The sequence below is a fragment of the Oncorhynchus keta genome, chromosome 17, assembly GCF_023373465.1.
Source record: "Oncorhynchus keta strain PuntledgeMale-10-30-2019 chromosome 17, Oket_V2, whole genome shotgun sequence".
Classification (NCBI taxonomy): domain Eukaryota; kingdom Metazoa; phylum Chordata; class Actinopteri; order Salmoniformes; family Salmonidae; genus Oncorhynchus; species Oncorhynchus keta.
The window spans coordinates 37,988,984-38,009,658 of NC_068437.1; the positions used below are offsets into that span (position 1 = coordinate 37,988,984).

At 42.5% G+C, this 20,675-nt stretch overlaps 1 protein-coding gene across 1 annotated transcript; it reads right to left on the reverse strand.

Moving 5' to 3' along the window:
• Window positions 1-212: 212 nt before the first annotated feature.
• On the reverse strand, window positions 213-9,640 carry LOC118380945 (ubiquitin-conjugating enzyme E2 N). The gene is made up of 4 exons (XM_035767903.2): window positions 9,482-9,640; window positions 4,393-4,639; window positions 2,246-2,386; window positions 213-1,651 (listed from the first exon to the last, which is right to left on the reverse strand). The coding sequence occupies exons 1-4, from the start codon at window positions 9,509-9,511 to the stop codon at window positions 1,605-1,607; spliced, it is 465 nt and encodes a 154-aa protein (XP_035623796.1). The 5' UTR covers window positions 9,512-9,640; the 3' UTR covers window positions 213-1,604.
• Between the last annotated feature and the right edge of the window lie 11,035 nt (window positions 9,641-20,675).

The window sequence follows — 20,675 nt, forward strand, 5'->3', positions numbered from 1 at the left end:
ACAGTTTTGACTGGGCTGAGCGGGAACTGTACTTCCTCAGTGGTAGGGAGGCGAGCAGGCCAGAGGTGGATGAACTCACCCAAGGGCAGTCATGATTCAACTTCAATGTTCGACAGTTGACTTCAATGTATTCAATTCAACAACATAATTGAGGATATACTGTAAGTCCTAGCCTGCCATCCTTACTTCCACAAAAAACAAAGGCACACATTTTCTTATTAAATCAACAGATTTTATTTACAGAAAAAAAATGCAGGTGGACTGTTTTCCTACCATTTGGAGAACAGGAAAACGTGCCCCCCCCGACCCCTCCAGTTCAATAGAAATAATGAATTTACAAACAGTGAATTGAATACAGACTTTTCAAACCAAATACCAATATTGACAGTTGAGACAAAAGCCTTCATTGATCTCTTGCGAGTTAGTTCCTGCGATTCCCCCATTACCCCTAACCACCTACCCTTACCTACCCCTAACCACCTACCCTTACCTCCCCCCAACCTCCTCGAGTAAAATTACCCCTAACACACACACACACACACACACACACTGCAGAACTTACAACTCATTACACTTTTCTGAAATGAATGCCATGGGAAGGAAGTAAACCGTTGTGTCTTGTAGCATTAGATTGTGACAAACAGGAAGAACAAGAAACTAAAAGAGCCATGTAGCCCGATGTCAGGAAAACATCCATATCAAATAAAAAGGAGACGAGAAAAACAATATATTCCTAATACAGAAGTAATGGAATTCCTGTCCCGCCACCCCTATCCCACTCCATACCGCCCTCCCTCCGCCACAAGACTATCTTAGGGTCTCTACACGGACAGCGGTTGCAACAGTTAAACATGATGGTGGCAGGCTCAGATTCATTGTTTAGTCATTATATCATTACTTTGTATTTCATGTTAAAGTGGTTTAGCAGGCGCTATGTTGATTTTGTTTTGCGGCTTGGCCTTCAACAGGGTAATGAGTCCAACAATAGCCTGTCTCAAAGGGTGTGTCTACTACATGGGGCTAATCAGCAGATTTCAATAAACAACCAGCATCACAAGAAAAAAACAAAGTTAAAAGAAAAGTTTTTTAAAGTTTGGCCATCTTGGACAAGAACCCAGACTGTCTCCCTCCAACCCATCCCCTCAGAATAAAACATGGGACAGACAAACACTTCGTTTTTAACATTTTCTGTACGAAGCTAGTTAAAAGCAGAGGTTGGCAGTTTCCTCCCAAATCAATGGAAAATAAAGCCAGGTGGTGAGTTAGATCTCAACCCTGGCTGCCCATGCATCTGAACAGTAGTGAGTTAGATCTCAACCCTGGCTGCCCATGCATTTGAACAGTAGTGAGTTAGGACAAAGACGACAAGTTACGTTTTTTTCTCTCGTATGTGCATTTAAAATCACCAATTTACTTGTCTTTTTCCTCTTTTTTTTATATATTCCTTAAATGTTTACTTTATTATAATAATACCTTTTTTTCCCTCCAAGACGGTGTCCTTTAAATGCAAATGAAGTAGGAAGAAGAAGAGGTCTTGGCAGAAATAAGGAGTGTGTTCTCACACTGACTTCCCGCTCAGTTTCTTTCCGCTTGTTTTACGTTTTCTACACTTCTATGTTGTTTTGAGCGTAAAGCCTGGTCCATGTCCGGGCTGCAACACAAAATAAGGAAGAGAGATGAGGTCAGAAAGCAAGACTAGGTCCATTATAGTCTGTTCTAAAAAACAACATGCTTTGGTGACTGGTGAGAGTTAGTTCATTATTTGTCTTCCAATAGAATTGTTGAGGCTTCAAGTTAACTTTGTCACATTTGTACTGCCTGAATGGTAGCCTACATTTAGAGACTGAAGTACAATTTTAACAAGGTTGTGTTCATTAGGCACCACACAATAAAACGTCTGAAACAGGGAAGATTACCTGGACTTGTCTAAAAAGAATAGTTAATTTCCCTTTCTGTTGCGAAACATTTGAACGTTTCAATTGCATGCCATAACGAACACGACCCAGGCAAGTGGGGGTGGTGAGGGGGTAGGAGTGCACTGCTCAGAGCCGGAAAAGGCTATACGGATACTCCTGTAAAACTATATTTAATACACCTGGATACACCTGTAAAACTATATTTAATTTCAGAACTGGTTAAAATTAGGTTATGGTAAGGGTCAGCTTTAGAATTTAGTTACTTGTTTTGCAGGTCATGAGTGTCCTTATAGACTCTCCCCTCAGAGCCGGGCTTCATCTAGACTTACCCGTCTCTATGGCTTGAGCTTCATTGGACTTCCACTGCTCCGCAACATCATTCGCTAGAGGATCATCAGGGTTGGGAGCACTTAGTAATGCCTGGATTGATAGCAAGACAGTACGGATCTGCAAGGCTGGAGACCATTTATCTGTGAAGAGATTTGAGGGATGAAAGGAGGGATGAAAGGAAGGAGGAAAAAGGGGGAGCGAGGGAGGCAGGAGAGAGGTTTGAGCAATGTTTCTACTTTGAGTGATGTGGCAGTGGATAGGCAGTTAGTGGCATGTCACAGCAATGGGGAGATGCGGCTTGAGTGAGAGGTCAAAAGTGTAATCGGAGAGGCTCTTGAATCTTTTGAGCGAGATTAAAAAGGCAAATCCCTCATAGTGCTCCCTCATAGCGCTCGCTCTTGATTCTAACGCAATGGGGATATGGCAGGAAACAATGCCCAGGCCTGTCCCACTAACAAGCCTGAACTTAATGCCGTGTATGACAGAGAAACAGAGCAGTTGCAGCAATGTGACAGACAGTTAATGCGGTCTCATATCCCCAGTATCTGTTATCAGTCACCTGGACTGTACCTAAATACTTTTGATGATAAAACAGGTCAAATATTAGGGCTGGGAATTGCCAGGGACCTCAGGATATGATATTATCATGATACTTTGGAACTGATGTTCCATGTTTCAGATGTCTGCTGCAGGGGGAGCCATGAGAACACATTTGATCAGTCATAGAAATAAAAGTGCTGAAAACAAATGGGCTCCCTATTTCAAAAGAAGATGGAGAACAAGCTATGAAGGGAAATAATATTTCCAGAAAGGTAGACATCCCTAAATGTCAGACCTAGAATCAGATAACGTTGGTTGCCACCATTTTAAAAAAGGAGGCATTTTTATTTCTCAATCTCAACTCGTAAAGCACGCCTCCCATTCAGATGCATATGCTTTTGCCTGCCTACCATTTACTAGCAGCGGATCACCCACCACTTTGCAATGTGAGCTTGAGGCATTAAAATTGTTTGGAACACTGAACGTTTTACTTCACTTCAAATAATGTCTTACCTTGCTTCAAAGTAGCCTTATCAAAATCCATCCATAGAAGTTAATTATTTTATAAAGACTGCCATTAATCAGCCCTTCTCTCCAGTTATATTGGTTTTCATACCAACTTTCTTTCATTGTCCAGAAGCCAAAGGCACAATCCTAGCCATATTTGCAACCCATCATAGTAGTTGCTATTAGAGTCCCCCTCTTTCTAAGTTTATAACAGAGCTGTTCATCTCTGTCACATATGGAACGGCTCACATTAGGTGCGCTGTTTAGAACTGTGTTTTCCGCAAATTACATTTAGCCAAATGTTTGAGAATTACATTTTATTAGCTGCTTCATTACAGGAGTTGCATGTTCAATAATAGGCTATAGCCTTTTGACTGTAAGATTATTGGCTTGCTAACGCTGCATGTTTCCATTAAACTCTTCTTGAAAAATGTCAGGTCCTTGTATGCATAAATAATGTTAGTATCAGAGATAGAGTCGAAGTGAGAGGTTTCACTCTCGCAAACTCTGTCTAAAATAAGTCCAATGCAATTCTACGGGATTATTTTGGGCCTAAATTTGTTGTCTGCCTTCTCCGCCTTGGGGCGACTCTCATTGTTAGGGTGGAAACATAAGCATCTCGTCATTATATACAGATCTCTGATAGTATTTTCTGTTGGCCACCTCATTTTACTGTTATATATATATATATATATTTTTTTTTTTACTGTTTGTTGACCGGTTAATGAGGGTCAGTTAGTCTGCAGCAAAATTGACAGAAATTTGCATCCCTAATCACTTCCCAAACCTAACCAAAACTATTACGGGTATGAAAGGAATATCTGACCCTGTATCAGCTGCAACTGCAACATCTACCTACTCAACATTTTCAATACTGACATCATTTGCTCCATTATTGCTCACAATCTAGGCCAAAATCTTTGTTTTCAAGCAGCCACGTTGTACTGACAAATAAATCATTTTTTTCAAAACTTGCCATGTTGAAATGCTCCCCATTAACTAATTTAACATGAACTGAAACAACTGTGAAACGTAGCAAAATTACTTTGGATGCCGGGCTACCATGTTGGTGCAACACAAAGAGTCAAGCGTTTCTTACCTTTCAAGATGTCTAGACATATTCTTCCCAGCTTGTCTACGTTGGGGTGGTATATTTTGGTCATAAAGCGTACTTTTGGAGCTGCCATGGGGTATTCCTCGGGGAGAAAGAGTTCAAGTTTAAACGTGCCACCTTCGAAGGGTGAGTCCTGGGGCCCGGCGATGACCACATGGAAGTAGCGGGCGTTCCCTTCGTCAGGCTCCGCCTTAATGCCTGGGACAGGCTCAGCCATCAAGCGCTGCGTCTCCTGACAAACAAAAAACAGACATAGAAACAGGGTATACCTCGATGCAAATACAGACACAAAATCACAGTGAGGAACGATACAGTGGCTGATTCTCCACCCTTCTCCCAAAGTTTGTAATTGCATACTCCCTTCTAATGAGGAAACTCCCCCCAGCCAATGTCCTCTGTAGCTCAGTTGGTAGAGCATGGAACTTGCAACACCAGAATAGTGAGTTTGACACCCAGGACTACACGTATGCAAAATATATGCACTACTGTAAATCGCTTAGGATAAAAGCACCTGAGGAATGGCATATATTATTATTCTTATACCAGTCCAATGGTTGGAAATCCATGACAGGGAGAAGGGTAGGGAATCGGGACGTAGCCAGTGACAATGGCAAAGATGCTTAAAGACGGAGGTCCCCATATTCTTGGTACAAATGCCTTGTTTGCTAAGTTCACCTTTTGTACACTACTCTTCATTACTGTTTTGTTTATAAGCATTAGCATAGTATACATGATCCAAATTCTAGCTCCAAGACTGTAGCAATTTCAAAAATGAAAAAGTTAATTTACTGGCACATTGAACCATATCGCGCACCGTAGTTTAAGAACACTGTGGGCAGTGCTAAAAACAATGACCCCATATCTAAATTCTTCCATCTTCATGCACCTTTGCCATTGTGTGATTTTGGAGTATTTGTCTAGACTAGAACAGAGAACCTAAGTTAGGCCTAGCCTATGTGAAAAGCAGCCTAAAGGCTCGGACACACCAATAGTGTTTGCCTGCCGAGAGTAATTAGCACCCCTGAAGAGTGCCGGCCGTATGAGAATGTCGGCAGCCAGACGTCAACAGTGCGCTGAGCAATCAGTTGACGAACGAGACATCCACTGTCCTTTATACGTCCTCTAAGGACAGATTGTCCCATGTCATTCCTGACACATGGCCTAGATAGAGCCTGCCCTGATCCCTCTAGTAGCTCTTGAAAAGCATGCTGTTAACTGTGACAAATACATCACTTTCACATAGCCTTTGCTTACTTTCAATATTTCAAAGGTTTCATTTTTCAGGAAGCGTTCTGTAGTTGTCTTAGCATGTAGGCTACCTGCCACAATGTTCATTCTGTGCTTTCCCATTTGGAATCTATCAATCTAGTGGTGGTAATCATGGTTCAGCAGACAAGTTTATGTTCCCTTGCTAGTTCATCCCTAACAATAGAAGAAAAATGGCACATTTTAGATTTACCCTTTTTTTTATCAGCGTTAGTCCTGATCAATCTTTCAAAGACATCGCCTACAGCCGAAAATATCTAGCCTAACAATTCTCCATCAAATGTACGGGAAAAACACAAGCACCCTGTCCTGGGCCACACCTCCAACTTGGCAGCAACCAGTGACTCACTACGCTTAGCCTAGTTGCTTACAAAGGAGACCTGTTGCCAAGAGGTGCATTGTGGTCTTCTCCTTTCTCTCTCTCACACACACGGGTTGGGCGGTATCCAAATTGTCATACCATTTCAATACCATACCGGTATTACCGGTAGTGCACAAGGGCCACTATAAAAATATACAAAATAAACCATTTTTTATTCTACACAAAACCATTTTTTATTCTACACAAAACCATTTAGGCAACAGGGATCTTGATCCAGGAGGGGATTGAATGTCTCTGCTGTAACCAAGATCTAGAAATCTAGCCACTTAGCAAACCAAGTGCATGTAGCAGGAGCACGGAGATGGATATAATTTATTTGACATCTTAGATTTCTTTTAGTCCTACTTAACTTATTCTGTGGCCTATCACACACCCAGGAAATACCCCGGTATATAGTATATCAATCAAGCCTACACACACACACACACACACACACACACACACACACACACACACACACACACACACACACACACACACACACACACACACACACACACACACACACACACACACACACACACACACACTCTGTAGCTGGCTGGAATAGCACCTGAAGCAGAATATCAGGCAGCTGAGTCAGATTTCTCTCATTCTCTGCAATGTGCTAAGGGCTTTTGGAGGTGACACAGTCACATTTATTATTATTATTAAGCACCAATACAGAAGAAAACTGACTGAAACAGGGAATGACGACCTGTATTTCCCCCCCCCCCCCAAATGCTTATTTGGGTTTTCCGTTACAAAACCAGGCTCCAAAAGATTGTTCTGTGGCGTGCCCTAAGGAATATGACCCAGGTGACAACTAGGGTTAACTTTCCCATCAACCACTGCAGCAGCAAGAGTACGTCATCAGACTATAGGCTGACTAGCTCATCGTGGCAGCCAAGTGTCCCAGACTCAGGGCTGTGACCTGTAGAAACTCACACCCATCTCAATGTGATGGAGCAAAAGGAATCTGATACATCCTTATGGTATGCATGAGGCTGACTGGGTTACACACCTGAGCCAGAGAGGTGTACAACAAGGAGCCACTGAAGGAATACTGCAGGTGCAGCTATAACAATGGACTTTTACACCTTTTACACCTTCACCTGCCTATATCTATTTTTCCAACAGCCTAAATGGAAGCCTAAAACACCAATACCAATCTTTAGAAATGTTAATTTCACGAGTTTATACTTAATATAAGTGCATAATCCTAACAAGAACTCTTCAGACAATGAATAGCCTCTCTCTACGATGATGATGCTACAGGTCAGGCTGAATGACATCCCAGGTCAACAGAGCAATGCAGCTTAATAAATCAACTGTGTTAGCCTAGATCTATACTACAGGCAGCTTTGACAGACAGACAACTAATAGAGGGGGGAATAGTTGCCTAGCAGCAGCCACTGTTCCTGCTGCTGTTTTTTATTTCCCCAAATGCAACTCGGAGCGAGATTCCTGAAATGTTTCAGATAACCCACAGACAAAAACACACAGTCCAAACACAGACAAGTGAGTGGCTCCAGGATCAGTCGCACACCAATAGGGGCTCAGGGGGCCAAGCTCACTGGGAACAGTTCCCAGAACTTCTCCTTTTCCCACCACATCCAACCAATGTAACCATCATGTGTGTTCCCTCCCTTACTCACACACCCCCCGCCACCACTGCGCGATTGTCCTTCTCTCTGTTAGCACAACAGCACTGATTCAATGACAACTTGCAATGGCACAGGACATGAACTTGGGAAAGGGAAGAACAGCTCAACATTCCCTGTGTGGGGGGACATTGTTTTTGTGGGAGGGGATCAAGATTGAAATATTGAAAAGAACCGTAGGATATAGGCCAACTAGTAGCAACTTTTAGCCTGCAAATTTGACTAAGAAAGTCTGTTTCATGGCTACTTTGAAGAATCTCAAATATATTTTGATTAGTTTAACACCGTTTTGGTTACTACATGATTACATATGTGTTATTTCATAGTTTTGATGTCACTCATTATTCTACAATGTAGGAAATAGTACAAAATAAAGAAAAACCCTGGAATGAGTAGGTGTCCAAACTTTCGACTGGTACGGCAGGTAGCCTAGTGGTTAGAGCGTTGGGTCAGTAATCGAAAGGTTGCTATATCGAATCCCCGAGCAAACAAGGTATAAATCTGTTGTTCTGCCCCCGAATAAGGCAGTTAACCCACTGTTCCTAGGCCGTCATTGTAAATAAGAACTTGTTCTTAACTGACTTGCCTAGTTAAATAAAGGTAAAATTAAAATAAGTAAAACACTGTGTGTATGTATATATATTTCAAATATTTTACCAACATAAGATTTTTAGGCCATATGACCCAGCAATAGTGTAGAGGGGTGACGGAAACAAAAATGTATTTAATCCATTTTAAATTCAGACTAACAACAAAATGTGCAATAAGTCAAGGGATATGAATACTTTCTGAAGGCACTGTACTAGTATACTGGTGTATGTAGGCCTCATCACTTTCTTTAGCGTATTTTTATTTATGTTTTACCTTTATTTAACTAGGCAGGTCAGTTAAGAACAAATTCTTATTTTCAATGACGGCCTAGGAACAGACAAAATACAAAATGTATGTCTGCATAGTCGATGTCTGAAATATAGTTATAATCCTTGTGTAGCTAGCTAAACAAAAACATTTGTTGAATCTTGGACTATTGCCCTGACTGCTATCAAATGGGTGTCATGACTACCTAGCTTTCTAATCAGAGAAATTGTTGACTGGTAAGTGGAATCGAACTATCCATTTCAATTAAGCTATTAAACTGAAATCCTGCTTATGCCCTGGCACCCAAGTATGTACGCAGTTACCCGCGTCTCCTGCCCACTGCCTATAACTTCTTATGCTAGTTAGCTAACACAGGCCTTGCGGAAAATATCTGCCACAATGGTCATGTTTTTATTAGTAAATAGCCTGCTAAATTGACCCTTTAATAAAGGTTAAAGTATATTCTTTATTCATGGGGAATTTAGCCCAAAATAAATATTTTAGCCGTTTATATTGTGGCACAATTAAGAGAATAGGCTGTTTAATTGATTGTGTATTCCTTCCAACACATTTACGGTTAGCTAGCCTATTTGGAATGGGTGGCTGGCTAACGTTTTAGCTAGCTAGTTATAGTGATTGCTAACGCTTTTTTGTCTATATGCTACATTCACGGTGTATAGTGTATTGACGAATAAACAAACACCACATTTATCCGCCATTTTTAACAAGCGTGGACGTATTTAACCCACCCATAGATACTTATTCGGTTATGGAACAGGGACGAAACGGAAGTAGTTAACTTTGCAGCTAGTGCAAATGCAATGTAACTCATTTGCCAACAGTACAGAGCCTTTTCAGCATTAGCTCGTTTTATGAATCTGTCACACACAACAACAATATTCAGTCAAAATCACTGAATAATTACCTTAATAATCCTGCGGGGCAGTCCTGCCATCTTGTCTTTATTGCGGGGTTTAGCTGTAACCACAGATAGAACAATGAGATAGATATATTACCGGATGTATACATGTGAAGCATCCGCTTGGCGTTTCCACTCACTGCCACATATGGCAGTGAGAGGAAGTCCAGTGGGAGAAGTTGAACGAGATGGATTTTGGCCGATGAAACATTTGATCTCAATACAGTTTTCTGTTCTCAAAACTAAATTATGTTATGAACAGAGTGAACTACATTTTGTAGATTTTACTCTTTGCCAAAGTTGTTTTTAAATCGCGTTGTTTTGAAGGACTGCAAAGGAAAATGTAGGTATTGCACACGCGCACTTCACATAGTATACGTTCCCTAACGGAAACACGCAAACGTTTACGAGAACGCGCCAATATGATCTCACTAGCTTGTCCTTGGCTCTGCCCACCACCCAGCTTGTTCTGCCAAATATGACTCATTGTTCCGATTGGAAAGGCTGTGGTCTATCTTGGGTTAGTTATAAAAAATCTTTGCTGTAGCTCTCTTGCTTCTTTTCTTTGGTTTGCATTGACAGCGAAAGGCGCGCACACACACTTCTTCTGGTGTTCTGCAGTTCTGCATCATGAGACCATTAAGATTATGGAAAATCTAGTTTTATTATGGTTAATGGGTATGATAAGTGACAGTGATTGATTGGACAGATCCCCATCTCATTCACATCCTTGTACTATATTTAGTACAATCAGAATTATTTTTGTCCCCACAAAAGGGCTATATTACAGATTGTAAACACATTTGAGAGAAATAAGCTTTTTGTGCGAATGGAACATTTCTGGGATCTTTTATTTCAGCTCATGAAACATGGGACCAACACTTTACATGTTGTGTTTATATATTTTTTCAATTTAGTTACAAGTATCTAGACAAGCCACATTGAAATGTTAAGATTGTCATTATCTATTACACTTCCAGTGTCATAGTTGACAATGGAATATTTCAGAATTAAATTGTTTAAAAGCATAGTGTAACGGCGTTCTTCGTTTGTTGAAAGAGAGTCGGACCGAAATGCAGCGTGGTGGTTACTCATGTCTTTAATGAAGAGATCGCGATACATGAAATAACTTATACAAATACAAAGCAACAAACGGAACGTGAAACCTAATTACAGCCTATCTGGTGAAACTACACAGAGACCGGAACAATCACCCACGAAATACAAAGTGAAACCCAGGCTACCTAAATACGGTTCCCAATCAGAGACAACGAGAATCACCTGACTCTGATTGAGAACCGCCTCAGGCAGCCAAGCCTATACAACACCCCTACTCAGCCGCAATCCCAATAACTACAAAACCCCAATACGAAATACAACAAAATTAACCCATGTCACACCCTGGCCTGACCAAATAATTAACGAAAACACAAAATACTAAGACCAAGGCGTGACAGAACCCCCCTAAGGTGCGGACTCCCGGACGCACCTCAAAACCATAGGGAGGGTCCGGGTGGGCGTCTGTCCATGGTGGCAGTTCCGGCTCGGGACGTGGACCCCACTCCATTAAAGTCATAGTTCCTCCCCTTCGGGTCCTGGGATAATCCACCCTCGCCGCCGACCATGGCCTAATAGTCCTCACCCAGAACCCCACTGAACTGAGGAGCAGCTCGTGACTGAGGGGCAGTTCGTGACTGAGGGGCAGCTCGAGACTGAGGGGCAGCCCGGAACTGAGGGGCAGCCCGGGACTGAGGGGCAGCCCGGAACTGAGGGGAAGCCCAGTACTGAGAGAAAGCCCAGTACTGAGAGAAAGCCCAGTACTGAGATGAAGCTCAGGCAGGTAGTAGGCTCCGGTAGATCCTGGCTGGCTGGCGGATCTGGAAGATTCTGGTTGACTAGCAGATCTGGAAGAGACTGGTTGACTGGCAGATCTGGAAGAGACTGGTTGACTGGCACATCTGGAAGAATCTGGTTGACTGGCAGATCTAGAAGATCATGGCTGACTGGCGGATCTAGCTGCTCTATGCAGACTGACAGATCTGGCTGCTCCATGCAGGCTGACAGCTCCTTGCAGACTGACAGCTCCTTGCAGACTGGCAGCACTTTGCAGACTGACATCTCTGGCTGCTTCATGCAGACTGACAGCTCTGGCTGCTTCATACAGACTGACAGCTCTGGCTGCTTCATGCAGACTGACAGCTCAGGCTGCTCCGAACAGGCAGGAGGCTCCGGCAGCGCTGTAGAGGATGAAGGCTCTGATAGCGCTGAACAGGCGGGAGACTCCGACAGCGCAGGAGAGGAGAAAGGTTCTGATAGCGCTGAACAGACAGGAGACTCCAGCAGCGCTGTAGAGGAGGAAGGCTCTGATAGCGCTGAACAGGCGGGAGACTCCGACAGCGCAGGAGGGAAGGAAGGCTCTGATAGCGCTGAACAGACAGGAGACTCCAGCAGCGCTGTAGAGGAGGAAGGCTCTGATAGCGCTGAACAGGCGGGAGACTCCGACAGCACAGGAGAGGCGAGGCGCACTGTCGGCCTGATGCGTGGTGCTGGCACTGGTGATACTGGAGCGAGGACACGCACAGGAAGCCTGGTGCGGGGAGCTGCTACCGGAGGACTGGTGTGTGGAGGTGGCTCTGGATGGACCGGACCGTGCAGGCGCACTGGAGCTCTTGAGCACCGAGCCTGCCCAACCTTACCAGGCTCGATGACCACTCTAGCCCGGCCAATACGAAGGGCTGGTATGAACCGCGCCGGGCTATGCACCCGCACTGGAAACACTGTGCGCTCCATAGCATAACACAGTGCCTGCCCGGTCTCTCTAGCCCACCGGTAAGCACAGGGAGTTTGCGCAGGTCTCCTACCTGGCGTAGCCATACTCCCTGTAAGCCCCCCCCCCAATACTTTTTTTGGGCTGCTTTTCGGGCTTCCATCCGCGTCGCCGTGCTGCCTCCTCATACCAGTGCCTCTCCGCTTTTTCCGCCTCCAGTTCTTCCTTGGGACCGCGATATTCTCCAGGCTGAGCCCAGGGTCCTTTTCCGTCTAATATCTCTTCCCAAGTCCAGAAGTCCTTTGATCGCGGCTCCTCACGATTAACAGGGAGAGTAGGCTCAGGTCTGACTCCTGACTCTGCTACTCTCTCCCTGAGCCCTCCCCCAATACATTTTTGGGGGTGACATTCAGGTTTCTTTCAGCGCCGTCATGTCTTTCTCTTCGCCTCCATTCTCCTATAGCCCTCTTCGCACTGCTCCAGCGAATCCCAGGCGGGCTCCGGCACTCTCTCTGGGTCGACCGCCCACCTGTCTATTTCTTCCCACGTCGTATACTCCATGCTTCTGCTGTCCATAACGTCCTCCCTTCGCAGCTCCTGCTGCCTGTTACCATGCCACTCGGTCCGTGTGAGGTGGGTGATTCTGTAACAGTGTTCTTCGTTTGTCGAAAGAGAGTCGGACCAAAATGTTAGTTACTCATGTCTTTAATGAAGAGATCGCGATACATGAAATAACTTATACAAATACAAAACAACAAACGGAACGTGAAACCTAATTACAGCCTATCTGGTGAAACTACACAGAGACAGGAACAATCACCCACGAAATACAAAGTGAAACCCAGGCTACCTAAATACGGTTCCCAATCAGAGACAACGAGAATCACCTGACTCTGATTGAGAACCGCCTCAGGCAGCCAAGCCTATACAACACCCCTACTCAGCCGCAATCCCAATAACTACAAAACCCCAATACGAAATACAACAAAATAAACCCATGTCACACCCTGGCCTGACCAAATAATTAACGAAAACACAAAATACTAAGACCAAGGCGTGACACATAGTATTGTTATATGACCTGTCCTAAGCCCCAATATGCCAAATACAGTGCATTCGGAAAGTATTCAGACCCCTTGACTTTTTCCACATTTTGTTACGTTACTGCCTTATTCTAAAATTGATTAAATATTTTTTTCCCTCATCAATTTACACACAATACACCATAATGACAAAGCAATAACAGGTTTATAGAATTTTAGAAAATGTATTAAAAAATAAATAAAGCATTTACATAAATATTCAGATCCTTTACTCAGTACTTTGTTGAAGCACCGCTGGTAGTGATTACATCCTTAAGTCTTCTTGGGTATGACACTACCCTGATTTTGGGAGTTTCTCCAATTCTTCTCTGCAGATCCTCTCAAGCTCTGTTAGATTTGATTGGAAGCGTCGCTGCACGGCTATTTTCAGGTCTCTCCAGAGATGTTCGATCAGGTTCAAGTCCGGGCTCTGGCTGGGCCACTCAAGGTCATTCAGAGACTTGTCCCGAAGTCACTCCTGTGTTGTCTTGGCTGTGTACTTTGGGTCATTGTCCTGCTGAAGATGAACCTTTACTCCAGTCTGAGGTGTGTGTAGATTTATGAGGAAAATTGCTTATTTAACCCTCCTGTTGTGTTCCAGTCAAATTGGACCAATTTACAAGTTCCATGCCTTTGTCCACACAGGGCATCTGAACACACAAAATACATTTTGATGATTTATTACATTTGGGGTGTTTTAACTTTTGTACACCTGTTGTGTTCCTGGTATACAGTGCCTTGTGAAAGTATTCGGCCCCCTTGAACTTTGCGACCTTTTGCCACATTTCAGGCTTCAAACATAAAGATATAAAACTGTATTTTTTTGTGAAGAATCAACAACAAGTGGGGCACAATCATGAAGTGGAACGACATTTATTGGATATTTCAAACTTTTTTAACAAATCAAAAACTGAAAAATTGGGCGTGCAAAATACCTAACTAATCACACAGAATTACATATACACAGAATTAATCATACCTTGATTACAAATTACGTCATAAAGGAAAACGTCCCTAGCGGGTGACAGCTGCTTACACAAAAGAAAAGGGCTGGGTTTGAGTGAAAGAGAGGGAAGACTGAGGACCAAAGGAAGAAGCTGTGCTATCGTAAATACAGTAGTTCATGCACTCTAAATTACCGCCCATTTGGAAAAGGAAAATGCAATAAATATTTACTCTGAGCTGCGCTTCGGTAGGTTGGTGATAGACGGAAGGTCGTGTTGCCAAACCGAGTCCTTTGTCCTTTGAAGAATGTCTCTGGTGGTCAATTGGATACGTAGTAACGTGTGATAGACGGGATACTCTGTCTGTTCCTTCCTAACCCTCGTTTGCAGTTGCTGTTGCTAAGTCAAAGGCTAGGAGGTATCACTTCTGTAGTGAATAAGAGTTCAAAGTTCATACCATTCACAAATAAAGCTCACGCTGATGTTGGCTTCGTTCTGTAGTTATTATCTGAACCATTCTGACATCGGACCGTCGTCCTCACATCCTCGGAACAGGAGGATGTCAAGGGCTTATATAGTGGAGGAAGAAAAGGGATGTGTTTCATAGTTTACAACCTATGTCTCTTCACGTGGGCGGGCCACTGAGTCGGGCCTAATTCACTCATGAAAACCAGATTCTCACATTTTAGAAGCTAAAATCACATTTCACGAATAATATCATATTCAAACATTTAAATTGAACAACAATTCCATGTGAATCCGATAACTCTGATGTGTAGACTTTACACTGTAGAGTTTGTCATCTTATCATTGAAGAGAATGTCTCAGATGACAACCGAACTGACATCATATTCATTAAGTATGTTCAAGTATGTTCAATTGGTCGAATTACCAGAATATAGTTCATTTCCCCCCACCTTCTGATGTTCCCAGAATCTCTATATTAACCAAGGGGTTTTCAAATGTAACATCAGTAGGGTAGAGAGAGGAAAAAGGGGGGAGAGGTATTTATGACTGTCATAAACCTACCCCCAGGCCAACATCATGACAGTTGCCTCTGCGGCAGAGGATAGGTTCATTAGAGTTACCAGCCTCAGAAATTGCAGCCCAAATAAATGCTTCACAGAGTTCAAGTAACAGACACATCTCAACATCAACTGTTCAGAGGAGACTGCGTGAATCAGGCCTTTGTGGACGAATTGCTGCAAAGAAACCACTACTAAAGGACACCAATAAGAAGAAGCGACTTGCTTGGGCCAAGAAACATAAGCAATGGACATTAGGCCAGTGTAAATCTGAAATTTGGTCTGATGAGTTCAAATTTGGAATTTTTGGTTCCAACCGCCATGTCTTTGTGAGACGCAGAGTAGGTGAACGGATTATCTCTGCATGTGTGGTTACCATGGTGAAGCATGGATGAGGAGGTGTGATAGTTTTAGGGTGCTTTGCTGGACATTGTCAGTGATTTATTTAGAATTCAAGGCACACTGAACCAGCATGGCTACCACAGCATTCTACAGCGATACACCATCTGTTTTGCGCTTGGTGGGACTATAATTTGTTTTTCAACAGGATAATGGCCCAACACCTCCAGGCTGTGTAAAGGCTATTTGACCAAGAAGGAGAGTGATGGAGTGTTGGATCAGATGACCTGGCCTCCACAATCACCCAACCTCAACCCAGTTGAGATGTTTTGGGATGAGTTGAACCGCAAAGGGAAGGAAAGCAGCCAACAAGTGCTCAGCATATGTGGGAACTCCTTCAAGACTGTTGGAAAGGCATGCCTCATGAAGCTGGTTGAGAGAATGCCAAGAGTGTGCAAAGGTGTCATCAAGGCAAAGGGTAGTTATTTTGAACAATATAAAATATATTTTAATTTGTTTGACACTTTTTTGGTTACTACATGATTCCATATGTGTTATTTCATAGTTTTGTCTTCACTACTTTTCTACTGTCACGTTTACTCCGCTTCCCCTCTCCCGCACTCAACGCCCCAGTTGTCTCATCATTACACACACCTGCCACCATCGTTATGCACACCTGCGCGTCATGACACTCACCTGGACTCCATCCCCTTCCTGATTACCTCCCCTATATCTGTCACTCCATTTGTTTTTTTCCCCATGCATTATTGTTTCTGGTTATGTGTTTCATGTCTATACCTTACTCGTGTTGGTTATATTGTTAAATGTTCCATTTATACGTAACACAGACCAGTTAAGCTGCAATCCCGTTAACGGGATGATATGACAACAGCCAGTGAAAGTGCAGGGCGCCAAATTCAAAACAGAAATCTCATAATTAAAATTCCTCAGACCCCCGACTTAGATGGGAAAAAGATCTGGGTATTGATCTTGATGAGGATCTATGGAGTGAACTATGCAGGGATGGTGTTACATCCACATTGAACTCCTGATACAGACTGATCCAGTTTAATTTCCTCCATCAGCTCTATATCACCCCATCTAGACTGCACAAGTTCAACCCAGATATCTCCTCCCTATGTTTTAGATGTGGCTCAGATGAAGGAACATTCCTCCATTCCACTTGGCAGTGTTCAAAACTACACGGTTTCTGGCAGGGGGTATGCGATACCATATCCTCAATTCACGGGGTTGCATTCCCTTTAGACCCGGAGGTCTGTCTACTGGGTAACTTTACTAACACCAATCTTAGGCAAAGCCATACTATAAAGCTAACAGAAATATTGCTTGCGATTGCCAAGAAATGTATTGCCTTGAAATGGAAATTGGATTCCTCCCTGCCAGTTGCAATGTGGCTATCGGAAGTTAATAGTTGTATCCCTTTGGAGAAAATCACTTACTGCTTGAGGAATTTGGCAACCTTTTATTGACTATGTGGAGAATCTCCCCCCACATCTCATTGATTGAATCTATATATAATCCTCACATAATGTTTCACACGTAATGTATAATATGTAGCCTACGGCAGGTGATCCAATGTCTCGTTATTATTATTTTTGTTATTGTATGTTTGTTTATATAATTATTATTATAATTATTTTTTGTTATGCTCGTCTGTTACTGTCACTTTGTCCTATCAGTGTCTAATATCTTTTCACTTTTGTTTTCAATGTTCTTAATTGGAAAATGCAAAAATAAAATATTTTTTAAAAATGAAATAAAAATTCCTCAAACATACATGTATCTTATACCATTTTAAATGTAGTTTTGTTGTTAATGTCACCACAGTGTCCGATTTCAAATAGGCTTTACGGCGAAAGAAGCAGAAACGATTATGTTAGGTCACCACCAAGCCACAGAAAAACGCAGTGTTCCCGAGCCAAAGAGAGGAGTCACAAAAAGCACAAAGAGATAAAAGGAATCACTAACCTTTGATGATCTTCATCAAATGACACTCATAGAACTTCATGTTACACAATACATATATGTTTTGTTTGATAAAGTTCATAAATTACATTCACTAGTTCCACTAGTTCCAAAAACATCCAGTGATTTTGCATAGCCACATCGATTCAACAGAAATACTCATCATAAATGTAGATGATAATACAAGTTATACACATGGAATTATAGATGTATCTGTCCTTAATGGGGGGGCGGCAGCGTAGCCTAGTGGTTAGAGCGTTGGACTAGTAACCGGAAGGTTGCGAGTTCAAACCCCCGAGCTGACAAGGTACAAATCTGTCGTTCTGCCCCTGAACAGGCAGTTAACCCACTGTTCCCAGGCCGTCATTGAAAATAAGAATATGTTCTTAACTGACTTGCCTGGTTAAATAAAGGTTAAAAAAAAAAAAATGCAACCGCTGTGTCATATTTCAAAATAACTTGACGGAAAAAGCAAACCATGCAATAATCTGAGACGGCGCTCACAACAATCAAGTCAAGATAGCCGCCATGTTGTAGTCAACATAAACCATAAATGACCTGCTAAATAGTCCCTTACCTTTGATGATTTTCATCAGAATGCACTCCTAGGAATCCCAGGTCCACAATATAAGCTTGATTTGTTCGATAATGTCCGTTATTTATGTCCAATTAGCTACTTTTGTTAGCGCGTTTGGTATACATATCCAAATGCTCGTTCTGGTCAGCATTACCTCGGACAAAAACTTCAAAATGTTATATTACAGGTCGAAGAAACATTTCAAACTAAGTACAGAATCAATCATTAGGATGTTTTTATCATTAACCTCATAGTCCGCCCCATCCCGCATGCGGTCGCGTTACTAGAGCCTCAAGCTCATTACCATAACGCAATGTTAGCGATTTCTAAAAATCGCAAATGAAATGAAATAAATATGCCTGCTCTCAAGCTTATCCTTTTCTTAACAATCCTGTCGTCTCAGATTTTCAAAATATGCTTTAGAACCAGAGAAAATCAATCATTTGTGTAAGAGTGGTGATAGTTAGCTTAGCATTTAGCGTTAGCATTTAGCACGCAACATATTCACAAAAACCAGCAAAAGGATCAAATAAAATAATTTACCTTTGAAGAACTTCAGATGTTTCAATGAGGAGACTCTCAGTTACATAGCAGATGTCCAGTTTTTCCTGAAAGATTCTTGTGTAGGACACATCGTTCCGTTTTGTTACTATGCATTTGGCTACCGAAACTAACCGAAAATTCAGTCACCTACACGTCAAACTTTTTTCCGAATTAACTCCATAATATCGACTGAAACATGGAAAACGTTGTTTGAATCAATCCTCAAGGTGTTTTGTCATATATCTCTTCATTGAAATGGCAGTCCTAGAAGCCTTCTTTGTTCTCTGATTCGGATGGAAAAATACTGGTAGCTGACTTTTGCGCACCAATTTCCACGCAGACAACGTGAGGGACACTTGGCAATTGTAGTCTCTTATGGTCAATCTTCCAATGATATGCCTACAAATACGTCACAATGCTGCAGACACCTTGGGGAAACGCTAGAAAGTGTCCGTTCATTCCTGTCGCATTCACAGCCATATAAGGCGATCGTGGAAAACGTACCTTCAGAAATCCTGTTCATTTCCTGTTCGCTCAAACATCTTGGTTTTGCCTGAAGCTTTTGTTATAAGGCACTCACAGTGAAAATCTTTGCAGTTCTGGAAACGTAAGAGTGTCTTCTTTCCAAAACTATCAATTCCAAGCATAGTCGAGCATCTTTTCGTGACAAAATATTGCGCTTAAAATGGGCACGTCTTTTTATCCAAAAATGAAATAATGCCCCTAGTGGACTAACAGGTTAATCTTCAATAAAGTTACAACCGGAGTATTCCTTTGTGTCTTGAGGAGCCATGGAACGCAGGTTGCTATCATGTGAAATGCGCGTGACCAAGAAATGGCTGACTGCCAGACACCTGATTCATTCTGCTGTCATTCAGTCCCACAACACAGTAGAAGCCTCGTTCAAATTTCTATAGACGGTTGACATCTAGTGGAAGCCCTAGGAAGTGCAACCTCATTAATATCTCAAGGGGATTTCAATGGGAACTGTGTTGAATACATACCAACCTCAGATTTCTCACTTCTGGTTTCGATTTCTCCACAGGTTTTTGCCTGCCATATGAGTTATGTTATACTCAGAGACATCATTCAAACAGTTTTAAAAACGTCAGAGTGTTTTCTATCCAATACTAATAATAATATGCATATATTAGCAACTGAGACTGAGGAGCATGTCATTTACTTTACGTTTACTCCAAGCTACTCAATACTGCCCCCCAGCCATAAGAAGTTTAAATAAAGGTTCAATTAAATAAAACGTATTAAACTCACCAACTGCGCTTGCTTTCCGACTCCCAGCGTACACGTTACAGAATAACGCCTCACCAAAGGGAAGCAACAGGGATATTTTGTATTATTTTGGTTACGTCGGGTCCGATTGCCGCTGCCGAAGCAACCGGGGATGCCTCAGCTGGCTCATCACGCTTCCATGCCTCAACTGGCTGGATAGGTTCTCAAACCTCGGTTGGCTCGGCAGACTTCCCATGCCTCAGCCGGCTCGTCAGGCTTCCATGCCTCAACTGGCTCGACAGGTTCTCAAACCTTGGTTGGCTCGGCAGACTCCCCATGCCTCAGCCGGCTCGTCAGGCTCCCATGCCTCAGCCGGCTCGTCAGGCCCCCATGCACTTGCTTTTTGACTCCCAGCGTACACATTACATCTACAATGTAGAAAATAGTACAAATAAAGAAAAACCATTGAATGAGTAGGTGTGTCCAAACTTTTGACTGGTACTGTATATTGGTCCAGACAATTATTAAGATCTGAGAAAGAGAGTAAGAGAGAAAGAGAGCTGTAAAATGACTGTCTCCATTGAATATGCTTATACTGCATATGCTATAGGTGTGTGTGGATTTCTTTAGATATTGTTTTCATGTGTATATATATTGGTCTGGACAATCTACATAGCAAACATTTTTAAGATCTGACAATTTGAACA

Coding starts and splice junctions, on each gene's coding strand:
- LOC118380945 (XM_035767903.2), bottom strand. CDS start 9,511: ATGGCAGGACTGCCCCGCAGGATTATTAAG. Junction 4,640..9,481: donor TGCCCCGCAGGATTATTAAG/GTAATTATTCAG, acceptor TTTGTTTGTCAG/GAGACGCAGCGCTTGATGGC. Junction 1,652..2,245: donor AGCTCAAGCCATAGAGACGG/GTAAGTCTAGAT, acceptor TTTGTGTTGCAG/CCCGGACATGGACCAGGCTT.